This window comes from Ipomoea triloba, chromosome 15 (genome assembly GCF_003576645.1).
Source record: "Ipomoea triloba cultivar NCNSP0323 chromosome 15, ASM357664v1".
Lineage (NCBI taxonomy): Eukaryota > Viridiplantae > Streptophyta > Magnoliopsida > Solanales > Convolvulaceae > Ipomoea > Ipomoea triloba.
The window spans coordinates 5,692,711-5,714,245 of record NC_044930.1 but is presented as its reverse complement, the minus strand read 5'-3'; the positions used below and the strand labels follow the sequence as shown (position 1 = coordinate 5,714,245).

The following is a 21,535-nucleotide window of genomic DNA, read 5'->3' as shown; positions in this document are numbered from 1 at the left end:
CCCCCCCCCCCCCCCCCCCCGCAATTACACTGTTCCAATCACCCCCATTTTGCAGGAGAACCAATTTTTTTTTCTCTTCCTTCCACCTCACCTTACACTATTCCAATATCACCCAAATAACCATTAGTAGGGACTTTTTATCTAAAACGTATATAAATAATGTACTTTTAGTATATTGAAATGTACTTTTTATTTATAGTTCTCAAAAATATGTGAACCATGGACAATGGAATAATGATTGCCCTGTTCATGCAACGGTTCCATCCCTATATAAATGAGTTGTTATTGCATGGATCATGGTCCGCACAACTGTATGGACTATGGACCACAAATGAAAAACACATTATTATGTACATAAAATACACTATAAAAAATGTACATTGTATTTAGAGAAATTATTTAAGTATAAATTAAAATACATTATGTAATATAATGTATATTTAGTACACAAAAAATATACTTTTAGTATATTAATAAAAATATATTTAATACATAAAAAATTGCCTATATAAATCAAGCCAATAACCCAGAAAAGAGGCACACACAAACACTGATTAACACATAATTAATTTACAGATTTAGACTATGTTTGACAAATCTAGATAAAAAAAAATATACTGAAAGTTGAAAAGCTATAAGCTAGACGCTAAAATCTGAAGAGCTGTTAAGCTACTTGTTATGTTTAAAAGTGTTTGGTAAAATTAACTTTTTGATAAGCTGATAAATATAAAAAGGCTAAAAAGAACATCTTCATATAATTTAAATAGTTTTAAATTTAAATAAGTTTGTTTACATATTAAAATATAAAATAATGAAACAATATATTTTAATAAAATATAAAGTATGAACATATATTTGAAAATATATAAAGTAAAACAAAATATTTATAGTTCATAAAATTAGTTATACAAAAATTAATGTTCAAACACACAAATGTCAAATTGAAATTACAACCAAATATATTGAAGAGAAAAAAGAATTTTAATTGAGATATGTACAAGATTACATTTTTTTTTTGAAAACAGATTAAATTTATTTAAAATAGTAAGGATAAAGATTGAAAAAAAAAAGTTAAGAAGATAGAAGCTTATTTTTTTTTTAAAGCTACTAAAATAACTTTTCAAAATAAACTCTTATTTTAAGATACTACAATGTAATAGGGTTAGTTGTATTTTAAAAAAAAAAAGCTACTAACTTATTTTGTCATTTTGGAAGTATCACCAAACAGAGCTTATATCTTATTAATAAGCTCATAAATAAGCTCTGCCAAACAGAGCCTTAGAGATGACAGAAGTGAAGCTTCTAGGCGTTTGGGGAATCTCCTATATAGTCTTGCATTTATATACATTGAAATACTTATTTAAAAATAAGCATTGAGCATTGTCTCATTCACGCAATGCGCGTGAAAAACTAATAATAATAATAATAATAATAATAATAATAATAATTAAGTATGAATATTTTGACCTTTATACTACTTATTCCTTTTCAATTCTCATCTATACAAAATATTGAAATTGAAATTCTTAATAATTATATTCTTGCAAATCAAACACTAATATTTAAACTTTCACTTTATCTTTCTCCCATAAAATTACAATTCTTTTCTTACTACGGTAAAGAGTAATGCTACATCATTTATATTTTCCTTTGAATTTTCTCCTCATAAAGTGGCATTATCTAATTTTACAACTAAATTTCTTTGTAACCAATGGTAAAGTTTGCCAATTCAGAAATATCTAATAAATGAAAATTACTTCATGTGGAGAAATTCATGAAAAAGAAAAAAGCGTTTTCCTTACGTAAACAACCCATTTAAAAACCTTTTACATTTATTATAGTAAAAAAAAAAAAAAAGTATGTATCACCTACAAATATTTTTTGGATGGAGTACGTAATAGCCAATTAGTTTTGGTCAAAGAACGCTACGTTTTTTGGCTGCTAACTTTTTTTTTTAATAATATTGAATAATAAAAATATCCAATATTCTAATGAAAAGTGATTATAGTGTTTTTAATATAAATAATGAATGCAAATTATTATTTTAATAATAATAATAATAATAATATATTATTATTATTATTATTATTATTATTATTATTAAAATAGTATTCTAACTATTAGAGAGTGATGAGATCACTGAATAGGTCATGCTACCAAGTACCAACCGTCAAGCCTCTAGCGAGTAGCGATTCAGACCCTATTGTTTAGTTAAGAAAGTATAATAAAGTAATGTAAGTGACGAATTTTTGTGAATAAAATTACTTTAATTTCTTGGATGCTAGGAAAAGGCAAATTATTTTGTGAATCTGCGTAAACTTTACGAGGTGAGCTCGAGTCTAAAATACATAATTTACATATAGAATGTTCACAATTTATATACTGAAGGTTAATAGCTAATTATTCGCAACTCAAATTGTGAACATTCAGTATGTAAATGAATACGAGCTCACCTTGCAAAATAGATCCGGGTTCATGGTATAACTATTGCTAAGAAAATTGGCCGGCCAACCCTGTTCATGCATCGATTCCATCTTTATATAAATGAGTCATTATTACATTGATCAAGGTCTACATGTATGGATCATAGTTGAGTATGAACATTATTTTGTATACAATAAAAAATATACATTATATTCCGAAAAAATACATTATTTAAATAAAAAAAATATTATTTAATATAATATTTTTTTATCCACAAATGTGGACCATCCTATATAAATCAAGCCAGTAACCCAGAAAAGAGGCACACACAAACACTGATTAACACAGAATTAATTTACAGGTTTAGAGATGGCAGAAGTGAAGGTTCTAGGCGTTTGGGGAAGCCCATTTAGCCGGAGAGTTGAGGTTGCCCTCAGACTGAAAGGAGTTGAGTATGAATTCATAGAAGAAGACACCTCCAACAAGAGCCCCTTGCTTCTCAAATCCAACCCAATCCACAAGAAAATCCCTGTGCTCTTGCACAACGGAAACCCACTTGCAGAATCTCTTGTCATTGTTGAATACATAGATGACACCTTTCCAGGCACTCCCATTTTGCCTCAGGACCCCTATCACAGAGCTTTGGATCGTTTCTGGGCTAAGTTCATAGACGACAAGGTAAATCTATCAAACTATTTGATTCCATCGTTTCAAGATTTAAAATTGGACAGAAGTATGTGAAAAGTCAAGTTTAGCATTAAGAAGTTAGGGGGTTGTTCAGCATCATGCATTTCTTTTGAAAATACGACAGTATAAGAAAATAAAATTGTGTCTTTATCACGACTTATAATTTTTGAATTATGTGGGCATTTGATTCTAAAAAGTGGTATGTTTGAGTCTGACTTAAGGTTGACAATATTCAAACACCAAGTAGTTAGAGAAATTGTTAAACAGAAACCTGAAAGTCAAGAGTAATAATTTTTTTGAGTTAATACCACAAATGGTCCTCTGACTATTGGGCTAGTACTCCTTTTAGTCATCGACTTTCAATTCGACCACAAATGGTCCTCTGATTTTCATTTTTGACCACAAATAGTCCTCCATTAAAAATTCTATTAAATAGGTGTTAAATCTAGGGGTATTATCGTCAAATTGATATATATAATTGTCATAAAATAAAAATGTTTACAATTTTTCACCAACAAATATAAAATGAAAAATTAACAAATATAAATACTCCTAAATAAAAAGACAATACATATTATTCTTGTAATTATGCGTACAAAATAAAAATTTAATATTAGAGCTATCTGTTTTTAATTTAACCAACAGATTAAAATGAAAGAATTTTTTTTAAACATTGTTTCCATAATTTTCATGGTTGTTCATACATGGATGATTAATAGTTTTCACTCTTCATTAATCGATCAAACATTTTGTTTGGGACATAACTGAAGGTCGCCACCATTGAATTAATATAATTAATCAAGTACAAATTGCGAACAGTAATCATGAAATTTTTTTTAATTTGTTTGTTTATGTGATTTGTCACGTCCATTTTGCTATTATATTTATTAACTTAATGTTTATTAATGTTTGAAATTAATTATGGCGTCATATAATTCTCAAAAAGAAGTAATTATAATAATATTAATCAATTTGACGATATTACCCATAGATTTAACACCTATTTAACAGAAATCTTAACAGAAGACTATTTATTGTCAAAAATGAAAGTCAGAGGACCATTTGTGGTCGAATTGAAAGTCGATGACTAAAACGAGTGCTAGCCTAATAGTCAGAGGACCATTTGTGGTATTAACTCTAATTTTAATTTGACCTAATGGTAAACTCTTTATCCAAACAAAAATTTCTTTAATTTTCTGTAACATGCATGTTACGGTACAGCTGGTCTCTGGTGCGGCGAAGAATGCAATATTTTCCGTAGGCGAGGAGCAAGAAAGGGGAAAAGAGGAAGTTGGTGAGCTTCTGAAAATTCTGGACAATGAATTGAAGAAGAAGAAGTTCTTGGGAGGAGAGAGGATCGGACTTGCAGATATAGGCGGCAGTTTTGTGGCCTTATGGATGGGAGTTTTGGGAGAAGTTATGGGGGTGGATTTGGATATGACGGAAGAAAAGTTCCCTCATTTATGTCGGTGGAAGAAGGATTTTCTGAAGTGCGACGTAATCAAGGAGGCCTTACCTCCTAGAGATAAACTTGTTGAATTTCTCACCAAGCGATTCAAGCCAGAAGCGGCAAGTAGTGCTTCTCAGTAAACAACTGTGTCTCCTTGCACTGTTGAAACACTTTTTAGATTATTGAAACGTAGTATGTGTGTATCTGTGTAAGAGAAGAGATCTACTATTGTTCTGCTTTGATTTTGGTTGTGATCTCTATTATAATGCTTTTTTCATGATTTTTCGGCTATACTTTTTAATTCGGAACTCCGTACCACAACATCTCGAGAATCAAAGAGTTCTCTTAAAATTCTTCCTCATAGAATGAGCTCACTTGTCACTAGTTACCTCATTGAGTTTCACTGTGTAATTTAGGCACAAAACATCTTCATATCTAATCCGTCAACATCTCTCAGGTTTAATTAACCCACCAACCGTCAAGGCTCTAGCGACTCAGTCCACATTGACCATTGTTTAGTCAAGAAATTCAAGTATAATCACTATAACATATAAAAGCTCAGTATAATTTGCCCAAGACTTTTTCCGATGACATTTCTTTGTACCTTGTGCTTTTATTGATGTGCTTTGCAAACAGAATGCCATATTTGCCCTTGCCGATGATCGACCTTCCAATTTCAGGCTGCTTAAATACAACTTTGACACTATTTTCATGGGCCTGCTTTGGATATTATATACGCACACTATCTAAACATAATTTAGGCTTCAATATTATATTATAGTGATTACAAAAATAGTTTGGGTCTTGTGACGCTATAGTGTTTTTAGTTTTGTGGTGGACCAATTACGAACAAAATGTCTGACACATTATTACAAAAAATAGTTTGGATCTTGTGCCACTATAGTGTTTTTACCTTTGTGGTAGGCCAATTCCCAAACCAATGTCTGCCACATTACAATTTTTAATAAATAAACATACAAAAGAATATATAGAGAAATATATTATCGTTTCTTCAGTACCATCTTTGTGGGCCCAACTACCAACTATTTTTAAAAAACTCTATAATTATATCATTTCGAACGGGTAACGTCGGGCACCAAACACAATATTCCAAAACATATAAATAACATAATATTTAACTGACAATAAAAAGGAACACAATACCGCAAGTTACGGGAAAATATGTTAAGAGAACTTGTCTCATACTAATGCTTTAATTATTGTAGTCACGGACCTTTCTTTTTTGAAAGTGCTTTTCTGAGTGCACATAAAATGCAATCTTTCTCCACGAGTTTGAACACCATAATATACCTCAAATTCCCTGAAACCTTCGAATTCTACACTGCTTTGCAACCTGTGAGTTCATAATTATTTATATTCATCTGCTTCATTAGACAAATTAAGTAGACCATCTTTATTCTTTTGAAGCACTTTTACAGTAACTTGCCACTTTCATGGTGTGAAATAGGTTACATTACTTGCTTTTCTCAGTGCAGGAAAAACCTTCNTTATTCTGAAATGTGTGTGATTAAACTTTGTTTCCATTAATTTGTCAGTCCGACATGTCCTTTGCTCCTTTGAAAGCAGCACTTGGTTTTTCTTATAAGAAAATTATGTTTGATCATTTCCTTATAGCCGTCAATTAACCTTCCCTTTCACCTTAATTGTTTTATTTCTTTATACTTTAACATTTCCAATCAAATGGCAAATTATGTTTCATCATCATCTCATTCTCATTCGCTTTCTTGTTCTGACTTTGAAGATACTTCCTTTTGGAATGAACTAAATCTACCTTCTCTTTTGCAGATTAAGAATGAGTTGTACACACTACTAGAACCATCTGTTGAAGGTGAACAAGTTATTGACGCTGAGCCGGTCGCCCAAGTTGTTCCACCTGTTTTACCTAAACCTTTGGAAGAGGTTGCAGTCGAGGAAAAAATAACACTACGGTGAAGAAAACCTTGTGTGATTCAAGAACGATCACTAAGGAAATGATCTCAAGTTATTTCCATCTTCCGATTAGTGAAGCAGCGGTACAATTAAAGGTTGGTGTCACAACATTAAAGAATAGGTGCAGGATATTAGGAATTTCCCGATGGCCTCGAATAAAACTCTTGAAGTTAGAGGATGAGGATGATAAAGAAATTCCTATTTCTTCTCCTGAACAAGATTACCGTCCTTTTTTTAATCATGCTGAAAACCACCCCTTGGATTATCACTTCAATAATCCAACTTCATCTACAACAGGTAAAACTTTACACCAAATTCAACAAAGTTGTTGCTCTGCCGAACAATTAGATTTCGACTGGGGTCTTGTGAATGACATGCTATGTGGCCAGAACGATGTTTCACTTGAGGCGCCTCCAGTTGTACCTGAATTATCCAACTCAACTGAAATCATTGTATTTGACAAGAGAACCTCTAAACACTGGGGTTTAAATACTATTTCAAAATTCTTCAACTTACCCGCAGCCCAAGCAGCAAGGGAGCTCAATGTAAGTGAAGATAAGTTGAAGAGAATGTGTACAAAATTGGGAATTAAACGATGGCCATACCGAAAATTGCAAAGCATGGACAACCTTCTTGAGAACTTACAATATCTCAGCAAAGACAAAACATATGCTGTCAACAAAGAGAAAGTTATTGAGCTTCAAAAGGAAAAGGAACGAATGTTAAAGGACCCAAACATTGAGTTACGTGCAGAGACTCAAGTAATTAGGGAATCTTCAAGAAAGAAAAGAAGATATCAACATTTGATGGATATTGCACACGCTGCTAAATATGACAATTCATGGAAACTTCATGGCGTCAAATCAGAAGTGATAGATGAACCACCTTAAGTTTCACAAGATCGTTATTGTATTCTCGATTTCATTGATAATTAAAGCTTTTCCCGTTCTTAATTTTCTTTTGTAAAAATAAAAAATTTAAATAAATATATACTTTTGGGTAGTAATTGTTTCATCATTTGTCATTTTATTTGTGTTTTATTTTGTTTTTTAAAATATATTGGGTTTTCCCCTTTGCATACTGCCAATTGACTCTGCCAGATGAAATGGAATGATAAAGAGAGTTTCCTTTTGTACAAACGCAATATACTTGAACGAACATGCTTTTATGCAAAGCTAATTATATGTGACAATATCGTCTGTAAATGTTGCAAGTAATTAAAAATAAAATTGAAACATATTAATATTATTTTACACTTACTCATCCCAATCTATTACTCTGTTATGGTCATAATGTCAATATTATAATCTTTTTTTTTTCATGAATAAGTTCAAATAAACATTTAATGTTAAACTTACATAAATGAGTTTACGTTGGGCCTTGCATTACGCGCAACGCGCGTATCTTGACTAGTAAAGTAATAAAAGCCAAGATATAGTCAAGAAAGGTGGCTTTTGGGCTGATAAGAAAATTAAGAGGCCAGCCTTGTTCACACGTGTGTTCCATGGATCCTTATATAAATGAAGCCAATAACCCACAAAAAGAGCCACAAACACACACTGATTCAGAGATGGCAGAGGTGAAGGTCCTAGGTAGTTGGCAAAGCCCTTTTACAGCAAGAGTTGAGGTTGCTCTCAAACTCAAGGGCGTTGAATACGAATTCATACAAGAAGATCTGTCCAACAAGAGCCCCTTGCTTCTCAAATCCAACCCTGTCCACAAGCAAATCCCTGTGCTCTTACACAACGGAAACCCAATCGCTGAGTCTCTTGTCATTCTCGAGTATATCGACGACACTTTTCCGGGGACTCCCATTTTGCCCAAAGATCCTTACGAGAGAGCCTTGGCTCGTTTCTGGGCTAAATTCTTCGACGAAAAGGTATAGTCCATTTGATCTGCTTCAGATCAAGATTTAGCTTTTCGATTGATTTACTTTGTCGCGCATCGCAGTTCTCGCCTGCAGCGAGGAAAGTAAGATATACCAAAGGCGAGGAGCAAGAGAAGGCAAAAGAGGAAGTTGGTGAGCTTCTGAAAGTTCTGGATAATGAATTGAAGAAGAAGAAGTTCTTGGGAGGGGAGACGATCGGACTTGCAGATATAGCCGGGAATTTCGTTGCTTTATGGGTTGGAGTTTTGGAAGAAGTTTTGGAGGTGAATCTGGGCGTGACGGAAGAAAAATTCCCTCATTTTTGTCGGTGGAAACAGGATTTCCTAAACTGCAACGTAATCAAGGAGACCTTTCCTCCTAGAGATAAACTTGTTGCGCACTACAGTGAGAGAATCAAGCCCGCAGCTGCAAGTGCTTCTGAGTAAAGCATTTTTTTTTGAATTGAAAAGTTTGTAAGAGGAGTAGTACTATTCTAGTTTTACTTCTGCTGTAATAAAGTTATGTCTATGTCTCATTTCTGTTGTAACACTTGTTTGCTTATTATTAATAAAATAGTGAGGGAAGGTCATGGACTTTGCTCTCTATTTGTTAAAATCTTAGGGCTCGTTTGATTCGCATAAAATATTTGATGGGAAGTGGAAGTAAAATTTCGTGGAAAAGCATTTACCAGATAAATTTTGTTGTTTGATTGGTGGAAAAGAAGTTACTCGGAAGATAAATTTTGTTGTTTGGTTGGAGGTAAAAGAGTATGGGAATAATGAGTATAAAGACCTATATGCCCTTGTGTATTAATCTATACTATATATTAAAACCTTAGGTGTGTGTTTTGTACCTTAAGACGTGTGGTTTATATACTTAAAGGTGCCTAATTTTAATGCTTATGGTGCCTCAACCGCATCGAAAGTCATCTTTGCACCAGAACCCGTCCTTATATATATATATATATATATATATATATTGGGTGACTCAAGTTTCAAATTTCTTGAGCTTGGCTAAAAATCTGAAGCAATAGTAGCCAAGTTGTATTTGTAGAAGGTGATGATGAGATCACTGAATAGGTCAGCTTCAAACAATTTTCTTCAGAAGTTTTAGTCAAGAAAGTAACGTTCTTTGCTGCTAAGAATTGAAAATTCATCGGCTAGCCCTGATCCCATGTCGCTTCATCCTTATATAAACGAAGCCACCGTAAAAGTTGAGCCAGATAGCTAGAGTCTAGAAATGGCAGAAGTGAAGGTTTTAGGGTCGTGGGGAAGCCCCTTTAGCAGAAGAGTTGAGGTTGCTCTTAAACTCAAGGGAGTTGAATATGAATTCTTAGAACAAGATCTGTTCAACAAGGCCCCCTTGCTTCTCAAATCCAACCCTATCCACAAAAAAGTCCCTGTGCTTTTGCACCACGGAAACCCTATCCCTGAGTCTCTCCTCATTTTGGAATATATCGACGACACCTTTCCCGGCACTCCCATTTTGCCCAAACATCCCTACGAGAGAGCCATGGCTCGTTTCTGGGCAAAATTCATAGACGACAAGGTAATTAATCTTACTCGTTCTTTAGTATCACTGACTCTGTTATAATGTAGTATCTGTTCATGGCTACTTTCTCGACCTACTGGAAGTACAAAAGGTCAACCGTCGCCTCCACTGAGGCTCGAATCCACTCCTTGGGAATGCAACTGAGTGCCACTAGACCACAAGATCTTGACAATCTTACTCGTTATATATCAACTTGATTCGTTTCAAGATTTAAATTTTCTCCTTTCAATTTTGTGACGTGCATGCAATATTATGGTACGTTGCAGATAGTACCTGCATCGGAGAAAGCAGTATTTACCAAAGGCTTGGAACAGGAGAAGGGAAAAGAGGAAGTTTGTGAGCTTCTGAAAATTCTGGATAATGAACTTAAGAAGAAGAAGTTTTTGGGAGGGGAGACGATTGGGCTTGCGGATATAACCGGCATGTACGTGGCCTTGTGGCTTGGAATGCGTGAAGAAATTATGGGGGTGGAATTGGGCGTGACAAAAGAAAAATTCCCTCATTTATGTAGGTGGAAGGAGGATTTGCTCAATTGCGAGGTAATTAAGGAGAATTTACCTTCTAGAGATGAACTTGTTGCGTACTTGAGGCCCTACTACACCAAGGTATTCATGTAAGCAGAGCCGAGTGCTTCAGAGTGAGTCAAAGGAGGAATCTCAGCTCCTTGCATTGTTACGTTGAAACACTTTCTAGATAGAAAAGTTTGCAAGAGTTATAGTTTTATTTCTGTTGTAATAAGGGAAAGTTTATGTCCCATCTCTATTGTAATGCATGTTTGATTATATTATTAATAAAAGGAAAATGATGTTTGCACCAACAACTCAGTTAGTTTTTCGGGGATAAATTATGAGCAAGAACACATGGTCAAGTCATGACAGTCACAGTGTAAAAGTTTCACCTAATGTGGGCTAATGGTGAGCTCTAGACACTAGTTATCCCACTTAATAATAGGTTTATTATCTTGTTTGGTTAGGGTATAGATGTAATTCCATCAAATATTTTTTACCACAAAAAAAATTGTCATAAATTGATGGGGTTTCGCTTGGAAACAAATCGTTTTGACTAATGGATCCGCTAAAATCCTTCTTGCTAATTTCAATTACTGTCAAAAACTTTGACCATTTTCTAACCACTATTCCAATGGTTGGACAATTAGGTCACATAAGGATCGGAACCTTAACATTCTGATTACCAATGCTCATAATGTTTTTAAAACTTGAAATAAGGGTCAAATAGTCTACTAAAACTACACATCAAACTGTAATTAGGTCATCAGATCAAACTTAAAAACAAAGCAATGGAATTACTGAACTACACAAATTCATACAATTTAATTTAAAATGACTTGTTTTATATGTAAGTTCAAAAATAATATTTTAAAATAAATTTAAATAAAATAATTAATTAAAACATTTAAAAAAAAAAAGAATTGCCAGCCAGCGACGAAGGTCGTCTCCCTGGCTAGGAGACAAAGAGACGAAGGCCAAGCTGGCCGGAGACGAAGGCCAAGCTTAATTAATTATTTTATTTTAAAATATTTTTTAAATCCCGGTACATCAAGTAAACAAGTCATTTTTTGTTAAATTGCATGACTGCGTGTTGTTTACCGACCAATTGTAATTTTTTTTTTTTTAATTTGATGACCTAATTAATTGCAGTTTGGTGTGTAATAAATGACCTATTTGACCCTTATTACTAAAAATTTTAAGCACAATTGTCAAAATAATTTTTTGGCAACTGCAAGAATCCAGTAAAAACGATGCGAGAAACTCAATTATAGCTAGGAGTGAAAATAGGCTAGGCCGAGCCGGACTTTAGAAAATTAGGCCTGAGCCTGCTATGAAAATCTAAAGCATGGGCCTAGGCCTGAGCCTGTATGTAGGCTTTTTTTTAGGCTCAAGCCTGAGCCTACAGTTGGCCTGGCCTGGCCTGAAGCCTTTTTAAAAGCCTATTTAACATATAGGCCTTTAAAAAGGCTTCAAAATAGATCCTAAATAGGCTTTGAGCCTATTTAAATAGGCCTTGAACCTATTTAAGTACTACATTTTAAAGCCTTTTAAAGTATACCTGTAAAAAATATATTAAAATGTATATAAATGTTATACATTTATATAAATATTAAAATGTATATATATAAAAATATATTAGATATAAAATGTAATATATAATAATTAAATATTAAATATAAATATTATAATATATATATAAATAGGTTGGGCCTGCGGGCTTGTAGGCTAGGCTTTTAAATATATGTCTAGGCCTATTTAACTAAATAGGCTTCTAATTAAGCGTAGGCCTGGCCTTTTTATTAAATAGGCTAGGCCAGACTAGGCCCTAAGTAGGCCAGGCTGTAGGCCCCTATGAAGGGGCCTGGCCTATTCCCACACCTAATTATAGCATTGGTTTCTCAGTGCTCTTTTGTTTTGTTTTGTTTTGTTTTTTGTTTCGTTTTTTTTTTTTTTTTTTTTCCTTCCTCCTTTGTTCTTCACCAAAAACCATTGTTGAAAAATTCTTTGGTTGTTGCCAGAAGTGTTCTACATAGAGAGCAAAGAAAAAAAAATATTGTCATTGATTATTCTTTGGCAAACACTCTATGCAAAGTATATTGGACATTTTACACTGAAGTCATAGGTTTATTTTACACGAATCATTTTTTATATTAAACTTAAGTTCATATGTCTTTCCTCGACCCATGATTGACATGGACATTAAAACTCTATAACTAAATTTATAATAATAATAATAATAATACTAATAATAATAATAATCCATTACATTGTAAAATAAACGAATTGAATGGTGTGTTGTAATAATAATTAATAGCAAAACTTTGTGTAAGACGGTCTAAAAAATGTAATATTTATAGAGTATTAGAAAATGTAATATTAATAAAAAATAAAATATTTATTACTTATATGAGAGGGTGTAATACTTTTGAAAAAAAAATGTAATACTTTTACATTTTAATTTAAAAATATTACATTTTCACTTATAGAAGTAACTAAAACTTATAAATAATATTTATAAGGAAAAATGTACTCTAATAATTTCAATGAAAAAATGTAATTTGTTCTGAAACTTTCGAAGCATTTGAAACTTTCATCTGCATGCAAGTTTCTTGGCAGTCACTCCTAATTGTTGAGTCAAAGTTACATAGAATAAATTAAGTGAAGTATTAATAAAGAAACCCAGTGGTTAGTACTTAGTATTATCTTCGCTGCTAAGAAACTCCCCATCACCCACTCATACCTCGAAGCACCATCTATAAATGAAGCTAATTAAAGAATCCAGGAACACAGACACACCAGTAAGTCATCCTTTTACTTATATATCCACCCGGCCCTATAGCACAGTTGTGGAGATCAAGATGGCAGAAGTGAAGGTTCTAGGCAGTTGGGGAAGTCCATTTAGCCGCAGAGTTGAGATGGCTCTCAGACTGAAAGGAGTTGAGTATGAATTGATAGAAGAAGACCTGTCCAACAAGAGCCCCTTGCTTCTCCAATACAACCCAATCCACAAGAAAATCCCTGTGCTCTTGCACAATGGAAAACCACTTGCAGAATCTCTTGTCATTGTTGAATACATAGATGACACCTTTCCAGGCACTCCCATTTTGCCTCAGGACCCTTATCACAGAGCTTTGGCTCGTTTCTGGGCTAAGTTCATAGACGAAAAGGTGAATCTTACTTGTCAATTTGAGTTTTTGTTTTTTTCACTTTTAGTCTCACTGCTATACAACCATTTCCATATTTAGTCATTGATTGTTAGGTATTTCTTTTTCTTTTTTTTTAGTACTACCGGTCTCTGTTACAATGCAGTATCTGTTCATAATTATTTTCTCAATCTATTGAAACACAAAGAGTTAGCATCACCTGCACTGGGCTCGAACCCACCCCATTCACATGGGGGTGCAATCGGGTGTCACTAGACTACAATTTTTAAATTCTAGTAAACATTTAGTCCTCCGATGATCCAACCCAATTTTTGTCATTAGTGATCAAAGTTCAGGCATGTGACTTATTTTAAAGAGTAAAATTGTCATTTTCTATTATTATTTTTCTTAGACTTCTCGGAGAAGGTGATCAAAATGACAATTTTACCCTTCAAGATAGGTCAATTACTTGAAATTTGGTCACCTATCACCTGAAATTAAGTCAGAACTAAAGATAAAATGTGACAATGATTTAAAAGTTATAAGATCAAAGAAAAAAAAAATTAATAGTAAATGACTAAATATGAAAATAGTAACATTCATACAACCAATAGTAAAAGAAATTCTTTATAAATTTATGATCTGACCATAATTTGACTGGTTGTGGACTGTGGTTGGATTCATTGCATGTAGTGCATGCCAGCGTTGACGAAAGCTCTATTTGCGAAAGGGGAGGAGCAAGAGAAGGGAAAAGAGGAAGCTTGTGAGCTTCTGAAAATTCTCGACAAAGAATTGGAGACGAAGAAGTTCTTGGGAGGGGAGACAATTGGGTTTGCTGATATAGCCGGCAATTTCGTCGCGTTTTGGGTTGGAGTTCTTGAAGAAGCTGTGGGAGTGGAAATTGTGACGAAAGAAAAGTTCCCCAATTTATGTCGCTGGAAAGAGGATTTCATCAATTGCGACGAAATCAAAGAGACCCTACCAGCCAGAGACAAACTGCTCCATGTTTTCAAGGGTGGATTCATACCAGCCACTGCCCGTGCTAGCATGCAGTGAATACACATACATGCTCTTTTGTGTTATTATATATATGTTATAAAAACGATGTACTATGGAATAACATAATAATGTAATAGTGTTTATGTCGCATGTTATACATATTATGTACGTATACTACTATATATGTTACCTGTGCAATAAGAGTATAAGACTCATTTTATGTTCTTTACTTTTTTTTTTTTGCTGCTTTTGTTGCCGGTCTCCATATCAAAGCTAGAAAAGCAGCATATATACTAATATAGGTTGAAGTGATTAGATTGATGTTTGGAAAATGACTTAAAATTTATAAAAAAAAAGTTAACCGCAGATCAGATGCCAGATGGTTTATATGGCCATAGTTTGACTGTATGTATGTATATATCTGCTCATTTGTTGATATTATAACTAAGAAAGTCCATCCATCTTGGGCAGCCATCCATGTTGGTCAGGTTATTGATCTACTTACTAACAACATGGTTAGAAGTTTAACTCGCAGTCTTGTGGTTCTTTATTGCTGGTTAGGTCACAAGATAAGGTTTACCCAGTACATACTCTCAATTGGTGACTGTGAGTTTTCCTCATCACAAAAAATTAAAAAAGTATATCGTCATAAATTAAGTTTGAGGTTAAACATCTGGAAATTTCTGAAGTAGGCAGCAAGTCATCAACTTAACCACTCCAAATAATTGTCACTATCTGTTGGTCCTACTTTATCCCCTTCAGTTTCAGAGCAATCTCCACTCTGCAACTAAAACGGCTTACCCAAAACCCATACACTCTCACTTCTGACATATATGTTTCTAGCTTAATTGCTAGCTTAGCTTCTTCACTGGTTTTCAGTGCAGCTGATTAACTAATTCGCTTCTTGCATTCTTATAATAAACATATATTGCTCGAGTATGAATACATAGAAGAAGATCTGCCAAACAAGAGCCTAATTACTTGGGTTGCTATCATGATGGCTAATGTTTCGTTGAGTCTTATGTTTTGCACACACAAGTGGTTTTAAATGCTGCCAAACCAATCCATTTCTGTGCTCCTAATTTTTGTAGACCAAATTATTGGCTTTGTCCAAACCTTAACAATATGACAGACCTCAAAAAATCCATTGCAAGTTCATTTCATAAGCTGACTATTAATATTTTTAATTCCAACTGATTATGTATAAACAATCTAAATTAATTTACTCTTTATAATTTTTTTATAAATCTTATCTATTAGAAGAGTTATTAACTTTTTCTCAAATCAAAGATGATTTTTATTGTATGGGTGGATAGGTTTTCAGTTGAGTTGACTTGTATCAATGTTTTTCATGCTGTGTGTCGTGACGATTGCCAGAAACATAATTTTATATTGATCTGGCAACATTGTTCAATTTTATATTAATTTAAGGTTAGTCTGTTGTGTAACTTGTGTTAGCTCCAGGGAAGGAAAAAAAAATGGATATGGAAACCACTGTGCTAACCGGGATTTTGCTAATTTCACTATCTATCTTCCTTAAAATTGTCCGATCAGCACGGCATCGCCGTCTTCCGCCGTTTCCGGGGATACCCTTTCCTATTATCGGCCACCTCCACCTCCTGAAGCCGCCGGCGCCGCTTCACCGCACTCTATACCGCCTCTCCCAGATTCACGGCCCAATCATCTCTCTCAGGCTGGGTAGCCGCCTCGTCGTCGTCGTCTCATCGCCGTCGCTGGCGGAGGAGTGCTTCACTACCCACGACGCCGTTTTCGCCAATCGGCCTCACACGCTCGCCGGGAAGTACATAGGCTACAACGACACCACCTTGGTGGGACTCCCTTATTCCGACGAGTGGCGCCACCTCCGCCGCCTCAGCGCCCAGGAAATCTTCTCCGCCGCCCGCATAAACTCCTTCCACTCCATCCGACAACACGAAGTCAAACATCTTCTGCAGAGCCTCTACCGAGGTTCAAAAACGTCGTCGTTTGCCAGAGTGGAGCTTAAACCCAAATTACTCCAAGCGGCATTCAATGTAATCATGAGGATGATTGCCGGGAAGAGATATTTTGGGGAAAACGACAACCAAGAAACCAAGAATGTTCCGAAGCTTATAAACAAGATTCTGGAAACCGGGGAAGCTTCCAATCCCGAGGATTTCTTCCCGCTGCTGAGGTGGTTGGATTGCAGAGGCCTCAAGAAGAAGCTGGCGGCGCTGGGCGACAGAATGGACGCTTTCCACCAATCGCTCATCGATGAACACCGCCGTGAAAAGAGGACGAATACGATGATTGGGCATTTACTGTCCCTGCAAGAATCGCAGCCGCTATTCTACACCGATCTCACCATTAAAGGCCTTATCATTGTACGAATCTTTAACTCTAATCTTCTATTAATTACCCTGCTTTCAACTCACATATGCTAGAGTCTGATTTTAAGAGCATAATCTTTGAATCCTTAACCCATTCTAGGTTAAAGTTTGGATCTTTAAGGCATTTTCCGTGTCCCATGGTTATGAAATTTTAGGTTAAAGTTTGAATCTTCCGAAAGCTTTTGATTATTCGGTTTGTTGGTCTGTGACAGATTAGTAACGTGACACTACTGACAGACAACTGGAAATACCTAACCGGAAGAATCTGAGGCCAGAAATTTCATTTGAATTAACAGGGTGGTTGGTTGGAATAAAGAAATTAGGGAGAAAAACTTGTAATTCTGTAGGAAAGGAATAAGATAGGAATAAAACAGGGATAAAATTATTGGGGATGAGAATAGAAGAAGTTGTATAGAGACTAAATCGTCATTGACAATAAGAAGGAAAGAAGTGGTATAATACTAATAATAACCAAGGGTAAAAAAATCTTTTTCTTCTTTTTTCACTTTCCATTCCCATTGAATTGCAGAAGGTATGAGTTACAATTCAACAAAGGAGGAATTGCAATTCGTTGGAATTGAAATTACCTCCAACCAAACACTAAATTGGGTGGCCAAAGAATTGTGCTATAATTGAATTGCAATTACATCTAACCAAACAGCTAAGTTGTTGATTTAAAGATCCCTTGTACTCGTAGTCATTGTCCGAAAGTGCGCATTAAATCCCGCTTTGTGACCTTAGTCAACAAAAAACTACAAAAAAGTAAACAAACCTAGTTTACCCATACCTGATGAACTTAAACCAGGAAGGTCAATAAGTTGTCTCTGAAGTCAAACTTGTAATAAGTTGTAACCTTGTAATTACAAGTCAATAATCTGACCAACTTAACAGGTTGCCCTTATATTATACTCCGTATTACCTTATTCTTACCATTCTAGTGGGCGGTATTATTAGCTTTTCTTTAGTTTTTAACAAGGCTTTTGTGTGCAGAACATGATTGTTGCTGGTACAGATTCATCAGTGGTGACGATGGAGTGGGCGATGTCAGCATTGCTCAACCATCCTGAGGTGATGAATAAGGCAAGAGCTGAGCTTGACAGAGTTGTTGGTTGTGGGCGCTTGGTTGATGAGCCAGATTTGTCTGAATTACCCTATCTTCAATGCATCATGTCTGAAACATTTCGCCTGTTTCCAGCAGGACCATTATTATTGCCACATTATTCATCTCAACCCTGCAAGGTTGGTGGCTATGAGATTCCTAGCGACACAATGTTGTTGGTTAATGCTTGGGCTATCCATAGGGATCCCGGCCTTTGGGACGATCCAATGAGGTTCATGCCGGAGAGGTTTGAAGGCAGAGAAGTAGAGTCTTCGCATATGCTAATGCCCTTCGGGATGGGGAGGAGGTCGTGCCCTGGTGCTGGCCTTGCGCGACGCATGATAGGTCTGGTCTTAGCTTCTCTAATACAGTGTTTTGACTGGGAGAGGGTCACCAAAGATCAGGTTGATATGACTGAGGGCAAAGGGCTAACCATGCCCAAAGCTAAGCCATTGGAAGCCATGTGCAAAGCGCGCGAAGAAATGCATAAGGTTCTTGCATTTCCCTGATTGGCTTATGCAGAAGTTGTAATTTTTCAAGTTTTAATCCTCTCAAGATTCACACTTATTCCCACAGCCTGTTATTGCTGTTAATACCAGTCTTTGCAAAACTATGGTGAGTTGGTGTTTGTAGTGTAATATCACCAGAAAGCTTGAAACATGCAAGCCTTATAGCAGTTGGAATAGCTTTAACTCAGTGATAATGACTCTGTTACAATGTAGAATCTGTTCAAAAATGAATTATTTTGTTTGAAGTGAGATTTGAACCCTTAACTTCATGATTGCTCTTCTACTAATTGAACAAAGAAAATCACCAACTCCTTAAGGCTCCTAAACTTCAACACAGCAGTGCATCCTAAGTGTAGATCAGAGGTGGCCATAAGTTCGTTCCAATCTCCTCTAAAGGCGGAGTTGACTTAAATCATTGGTCTTAAAGTTAGAATAAGGTCAAGACGAAATAGATATAAATTGACCCGATATTAAGGTAGTCATCTCTAATCTCAAGTAGGATAGAAATTTACCTTTACCTATGTGAGATTCTCGGGTAATTCACATAAATTGATGTAGAGGCAAAATCTTAATTGTTTAGAGTGATTGGTTTGAATACAAATTAAATTTAGTACAAAGTATAGCATAACAATATATAAAGTATCAAGAAAGAATATTTATATTATGCATAGTTCGTAGTATAGTATAATTTGTTAGATTGACAGTCTGTAGACAGAGTTATTTGAATTTTTAGAATATTAAAGATAATTTTATTATTCTATATTTAAGTAAGAATTTTATTGAATTTGAAAAGATGAACAACGATTTGTAAAAATTTATGTCTTTATATTACTATATTATATTAATCTCCAACTACCGCGATGACATCTGGATACTTATTCTAAATAGATGGTCATAAGTTCGAGGGGCTTAGATTTTTTGGGCTGTAAATGTTTGAGAAAGTATATATCATATACTACCTTGTAAAAGAATCATGAGTGTTTCAAAAAATATCTCTTATATATCAAATCGAACAGATTCAAATGATTTAATTAACATTTAATTTTCTAATGCTTTGTTAAAGGTTAGAAAACTATCCTTCTATGCTTGACAGAAATTTAAAAAGTTATGTGTTTTTTGCATGGTTCATTTTCTATAAAATGAACATATTATTTGTTATAAAATAATAATAATAATAATAATAATAATAATAATAATAATAATAAATAAATCAATAAATGGTCGTGATGGTGGTGTGGTGGCTAGAATTAATATTCTTTGATTTTATTTTTCTTAAACACACAAGCATAGAAAAAACATGAAAAATGACTTCCTGAAAGTTATTTTCCGCCTTTTCGAATTTTCAAACATCCTCTCAATTTTGTGAATCTTTCTCTTCTCAATTGGAATATTTTCTACTTTATTTACTAAGTTTATTTATTATTTTCTTTTCTTTTGGGCTCTAGTGCGTGCCTACCGTTTGATCTTGTTTTTATTAATATTTTTAGCCTTCACCAAATTAGACTAGACCAATGGTTGGCCTTAGTTGTCATGCCAAATATTCGTGGCTAAGTGTTATTTAAATATTCGTATATTACTATACAAACATTTGTTGATTTGTTTTAGAATGGTAAAATGTTAGGTATAAGAAAAATCCTAATCACCAAAGTCAAATGATGAATTGGATTTGCATAATCGTTAGGTTGACATTCAAATTTAATTAACATTTTATTCAAGCTTATAAGTTAAGAAGTGATCGAATATGTGGGTATGAATTTCGTACCGTCTCAGTCGGTCTCATTACACATGATCTTCTTACTTCTTAGTGCACTTTGTAAGTGTTCGTTTTATTAGGAAATACTCGACATAAAATGCAAAAATTAGTTTATGAATTAATAAAATAAAGGAATAAGGTAAGTGTCAAATAATTAATTGAGCTTATCACTTTTATGCAATTGAGCCACGTCACTAAACATAAAAAGTGTGCAATCATACCATCAAATAAGTAAAATATGTGCAATTGAGACATTTTTATAATTTTTTAATGCAATTTAAGTTGAAAGTATTTCAATCTTTCATTCCAATTAGTATGGCTGTGGAAATGACGATTCTTAGTACGGTACATGTCATGTAAGTAATATGATCATTAGATTCTATCGAGAAAAATTAAAAAAATATAATGTCTCAATTGTACATATTTTACATGTTTAATGATTTGATTACACAATTTTTAAATTCAATGACTCAGTTGCACAGAAGCGATAAGTTAAGTGCTCTATTTGATACTTTTTTCTAAAATAAACTCCGAAGATGATAATTTTTTTGTGTAAACAAGTTTGTTTTGGCGCTACAAAGTCAAATCCAGAGTAATGTACATATAGAGAGCTCTCGGGCTTATGAATATTTTTGTAATGGCATGGCCTTTTATAGTGAACTGACTGCACATTGGACCATAGTGAGACTCGAACCCATGATCATGACCTTTGGCATGATTCTGATACTAAATTTAAGTATGTGTTCCATCTCAACTAAAAGGTTAAGCTAATAGTTGGACTGCACATTTATGTTTATATATTATTTATGCTCAACAAGCTGGATATGGTGTGTATGATATTCATGGATCTTTATTATATAACCGAGTAATAATGGTGAGATGATGACCTTGATCCGTATGATGTGACTGGTGTCTCATAAAATGGTAACCACCATTTAATGGTACTCAATGTAATGGTCACAATTATCCTCCGATGGCTAAGGCTATCTTCAATGTTTATAGTCAAACATTTAGTAATGATTTTATTTCAATCGCAGCCTCCCATTGACCTTAATCAGTGGACATCCGTGATAATTAATGAATTCTTAATCGCCGGCCGCATGATCTGCCAAACCTAATCTACTTTAATTTTTAATCCAAATTATTTAATATATATATATATATATATATATATATATATATATATATATATATATATATATATATATATATATATATATATATA

General features: G+C 34.1%; 5 protein-coding genes across 5 annotated transcripts; all 5 read left to right on the top strand.

Annotated features, from left to right (window-relative positions):
* Positions 1–2,770: 2,770 nt before the first annotated feature.
* On the top strand, positions 2,771–4,802 carry LOC116007381 (probable glutathione S-transferase). The gene is made up of 2 exons (XM_031248043.1): positions 2,771–3,102; positions 4,333–4,802. Exons 1-2 carry the CDS (start codon positions 2,794–2,796, stop codon positions 4,699–4,701), a joined length of 678 nt encoding a protein of 225 aa, XP_031103903.1. The 5' UTR covers positions 2,771–2,793; the 3' UTR covers positions 4,702–4,802.
* Positions 4,803–8,070: 3,268 nt separating this feature from the next.
* Positions 8,071–9,000, top strand: LOC116006303 (probable glutathione S-transferase). The gene is made up of 2 exons (XM_031246621.1): positions 8,071–8,390; positions 8,462–9,000. The coding sequence occupies exons 1-2, from the start codon at positions 8,082–8,084 to the stop codon at positions 8,822–8,824; spliced, it is 672 nt and encodes a 223-aa protein (XP_031102481.1). The 5' UTR covers positions 8,071–8,081; the 3' UTR covers positions 8,825–9,000.
* A 537-nt stretch (positions 9,001–9,537) lies between these two features.
* Positions 9,538–10,749, top strand: LOC116006232 (probable glutathione S-transferase). Its single transcript, XM_031246529.1, has 2 exons — positions 9,538–9,926; positions 10,196–10,749. The coding sequence occupies exons 1-2, from the start codon at positions 9,618–9,620 to the stop codon at positions 10,544–10,546; spliced, it is 660 nt and encodes a 219-aa protein (XP_031102389.1). The 5' UTR covers positions 9,538–9,617; the 3' UTR covers positions 10,547–10,749.
* Positions 10,750–13,241: 2,492 nt separating this feature from the next.
* LOC116005603 (probable glutathione S-transferase) lies at positions 13,242–14,809 on the top strand. Its single transcript, XM_031245847.1, has 2 exons — positions 13,242–13,605; positions 14,275–14,809. Exons 1-2 carry the CDS (start codon positions 13,297–13,299, stop codon positions 14,635–14,637), a joined length of 672 nt encoding a protein of 223 aa, XP_031101707.1. The 5' UTR covers positions 13,242–13,296; the 3' UTR covers positions 14,638–14,809.
* Positions 14,810–16,014: 1,205 nt separating this feature from the next.
* LOC116005602 (cytochrome P450 81Q32-like) lies at positions 16,015–18,722 on the top strand. The gene is made up of 2 exons (XM_031245846.1): positions 16,015–16,943; positions 17,940–18,722. The coding sequence occupies exons 1-2, from the start codon at positions 16,059–16,061 to the stop codon at positions 18,555–18,557; spliced, it is 1,503 nt and encodes a 500-aa protein (XP_031101706.1). The 5' UTR covers positions 16,015–16,058; the 3' UTR covers positions 18,558–18,722.
* Positions 18,723–21,535: the final 2,813 nt, after the last annotated feature.

What these genes read in the sequence shown, in the direction of transcription:
- LOC116006232 (XM_031246529.1), top strand. Translation starts at nt 9,618, where the DNA reads ATGGCAGAAGTGAAGGTTTTAGGGTCGTGGGGAAGCCCCTTTAGCAGA. An exon ending in CAAAATTCATAGACGACAAG is followed by an intron (nt 9,927 to 10,195) that starts GTAATTAATCTT and finishes GGTACGTTGCAG; the next exon opens with ATAGTACCTGCATCGGAGAA.
- LOC116005602 (XM_031245846.1), top strand. Translation starts at nt 16,059, where the DNA reads ATGGATATGGAAACCACTGTGCTAACCGGGATTTTGCTAATTTCACTA. An exon ending in CCATTAAAGGCCTTATCATT is followed by an intron (nt 16,944 to 17,939) that starts GTACGAATCTTT and finishes TTTTGTGTGCAG; the next exon opens with AACATGATTGTTGCTGGTAC.
- LOC116005603 (XM_031245847.1), top strand. Translation starts at nt 13,297, where the DNA reads ATGGCAGAAGTGAAGGTTCTAGGCAGTTGGGGAAGTCCATTTAGCCGC. An exon ending in CTAAGTTCATAGACGAAAAG is followed by an intron (nt 13,606 to 14,274) that starts GTGAATCTTACT and finishes CATTGCATGTAG; the next exon opens with TGCATGCCAGCGTTGACGAA.
- LOC116007381 (XM_031248043.1), top strand. Translation starts at nt 2,794, where the DNA reads ATGGCAGAAGTGAAGGTTCTAGGCGTTTGGGGAAGCCCATTTAGCCGG. An exon ending in CTAAGTTCATAGACGACAAG is followed by an intron (nt 3,103 to 4,332) that starts GTAAATCTATCA and finishes GTTACGGTACAG; the next exon opens with CTGGTCTCTGGTGCGGCGAA.
- LOC116006303 (XM_031246621.1), top strand. Translation starts at nt 8,082, where the DNA reads ATGGCAGAGGTGAAGGTCCTAGGTAGTTGGCAAAGCCCTTTTACAGCA. An exon ending in CTAAATTCTTCGACGAAAAG is followed by an intron (nt 8,391 to 8,461) that starts GTATAGTCCATT and finishes CGCGCATCGCAG; the next exon opens with TTCTCGCCTGCAGCGAGGAA.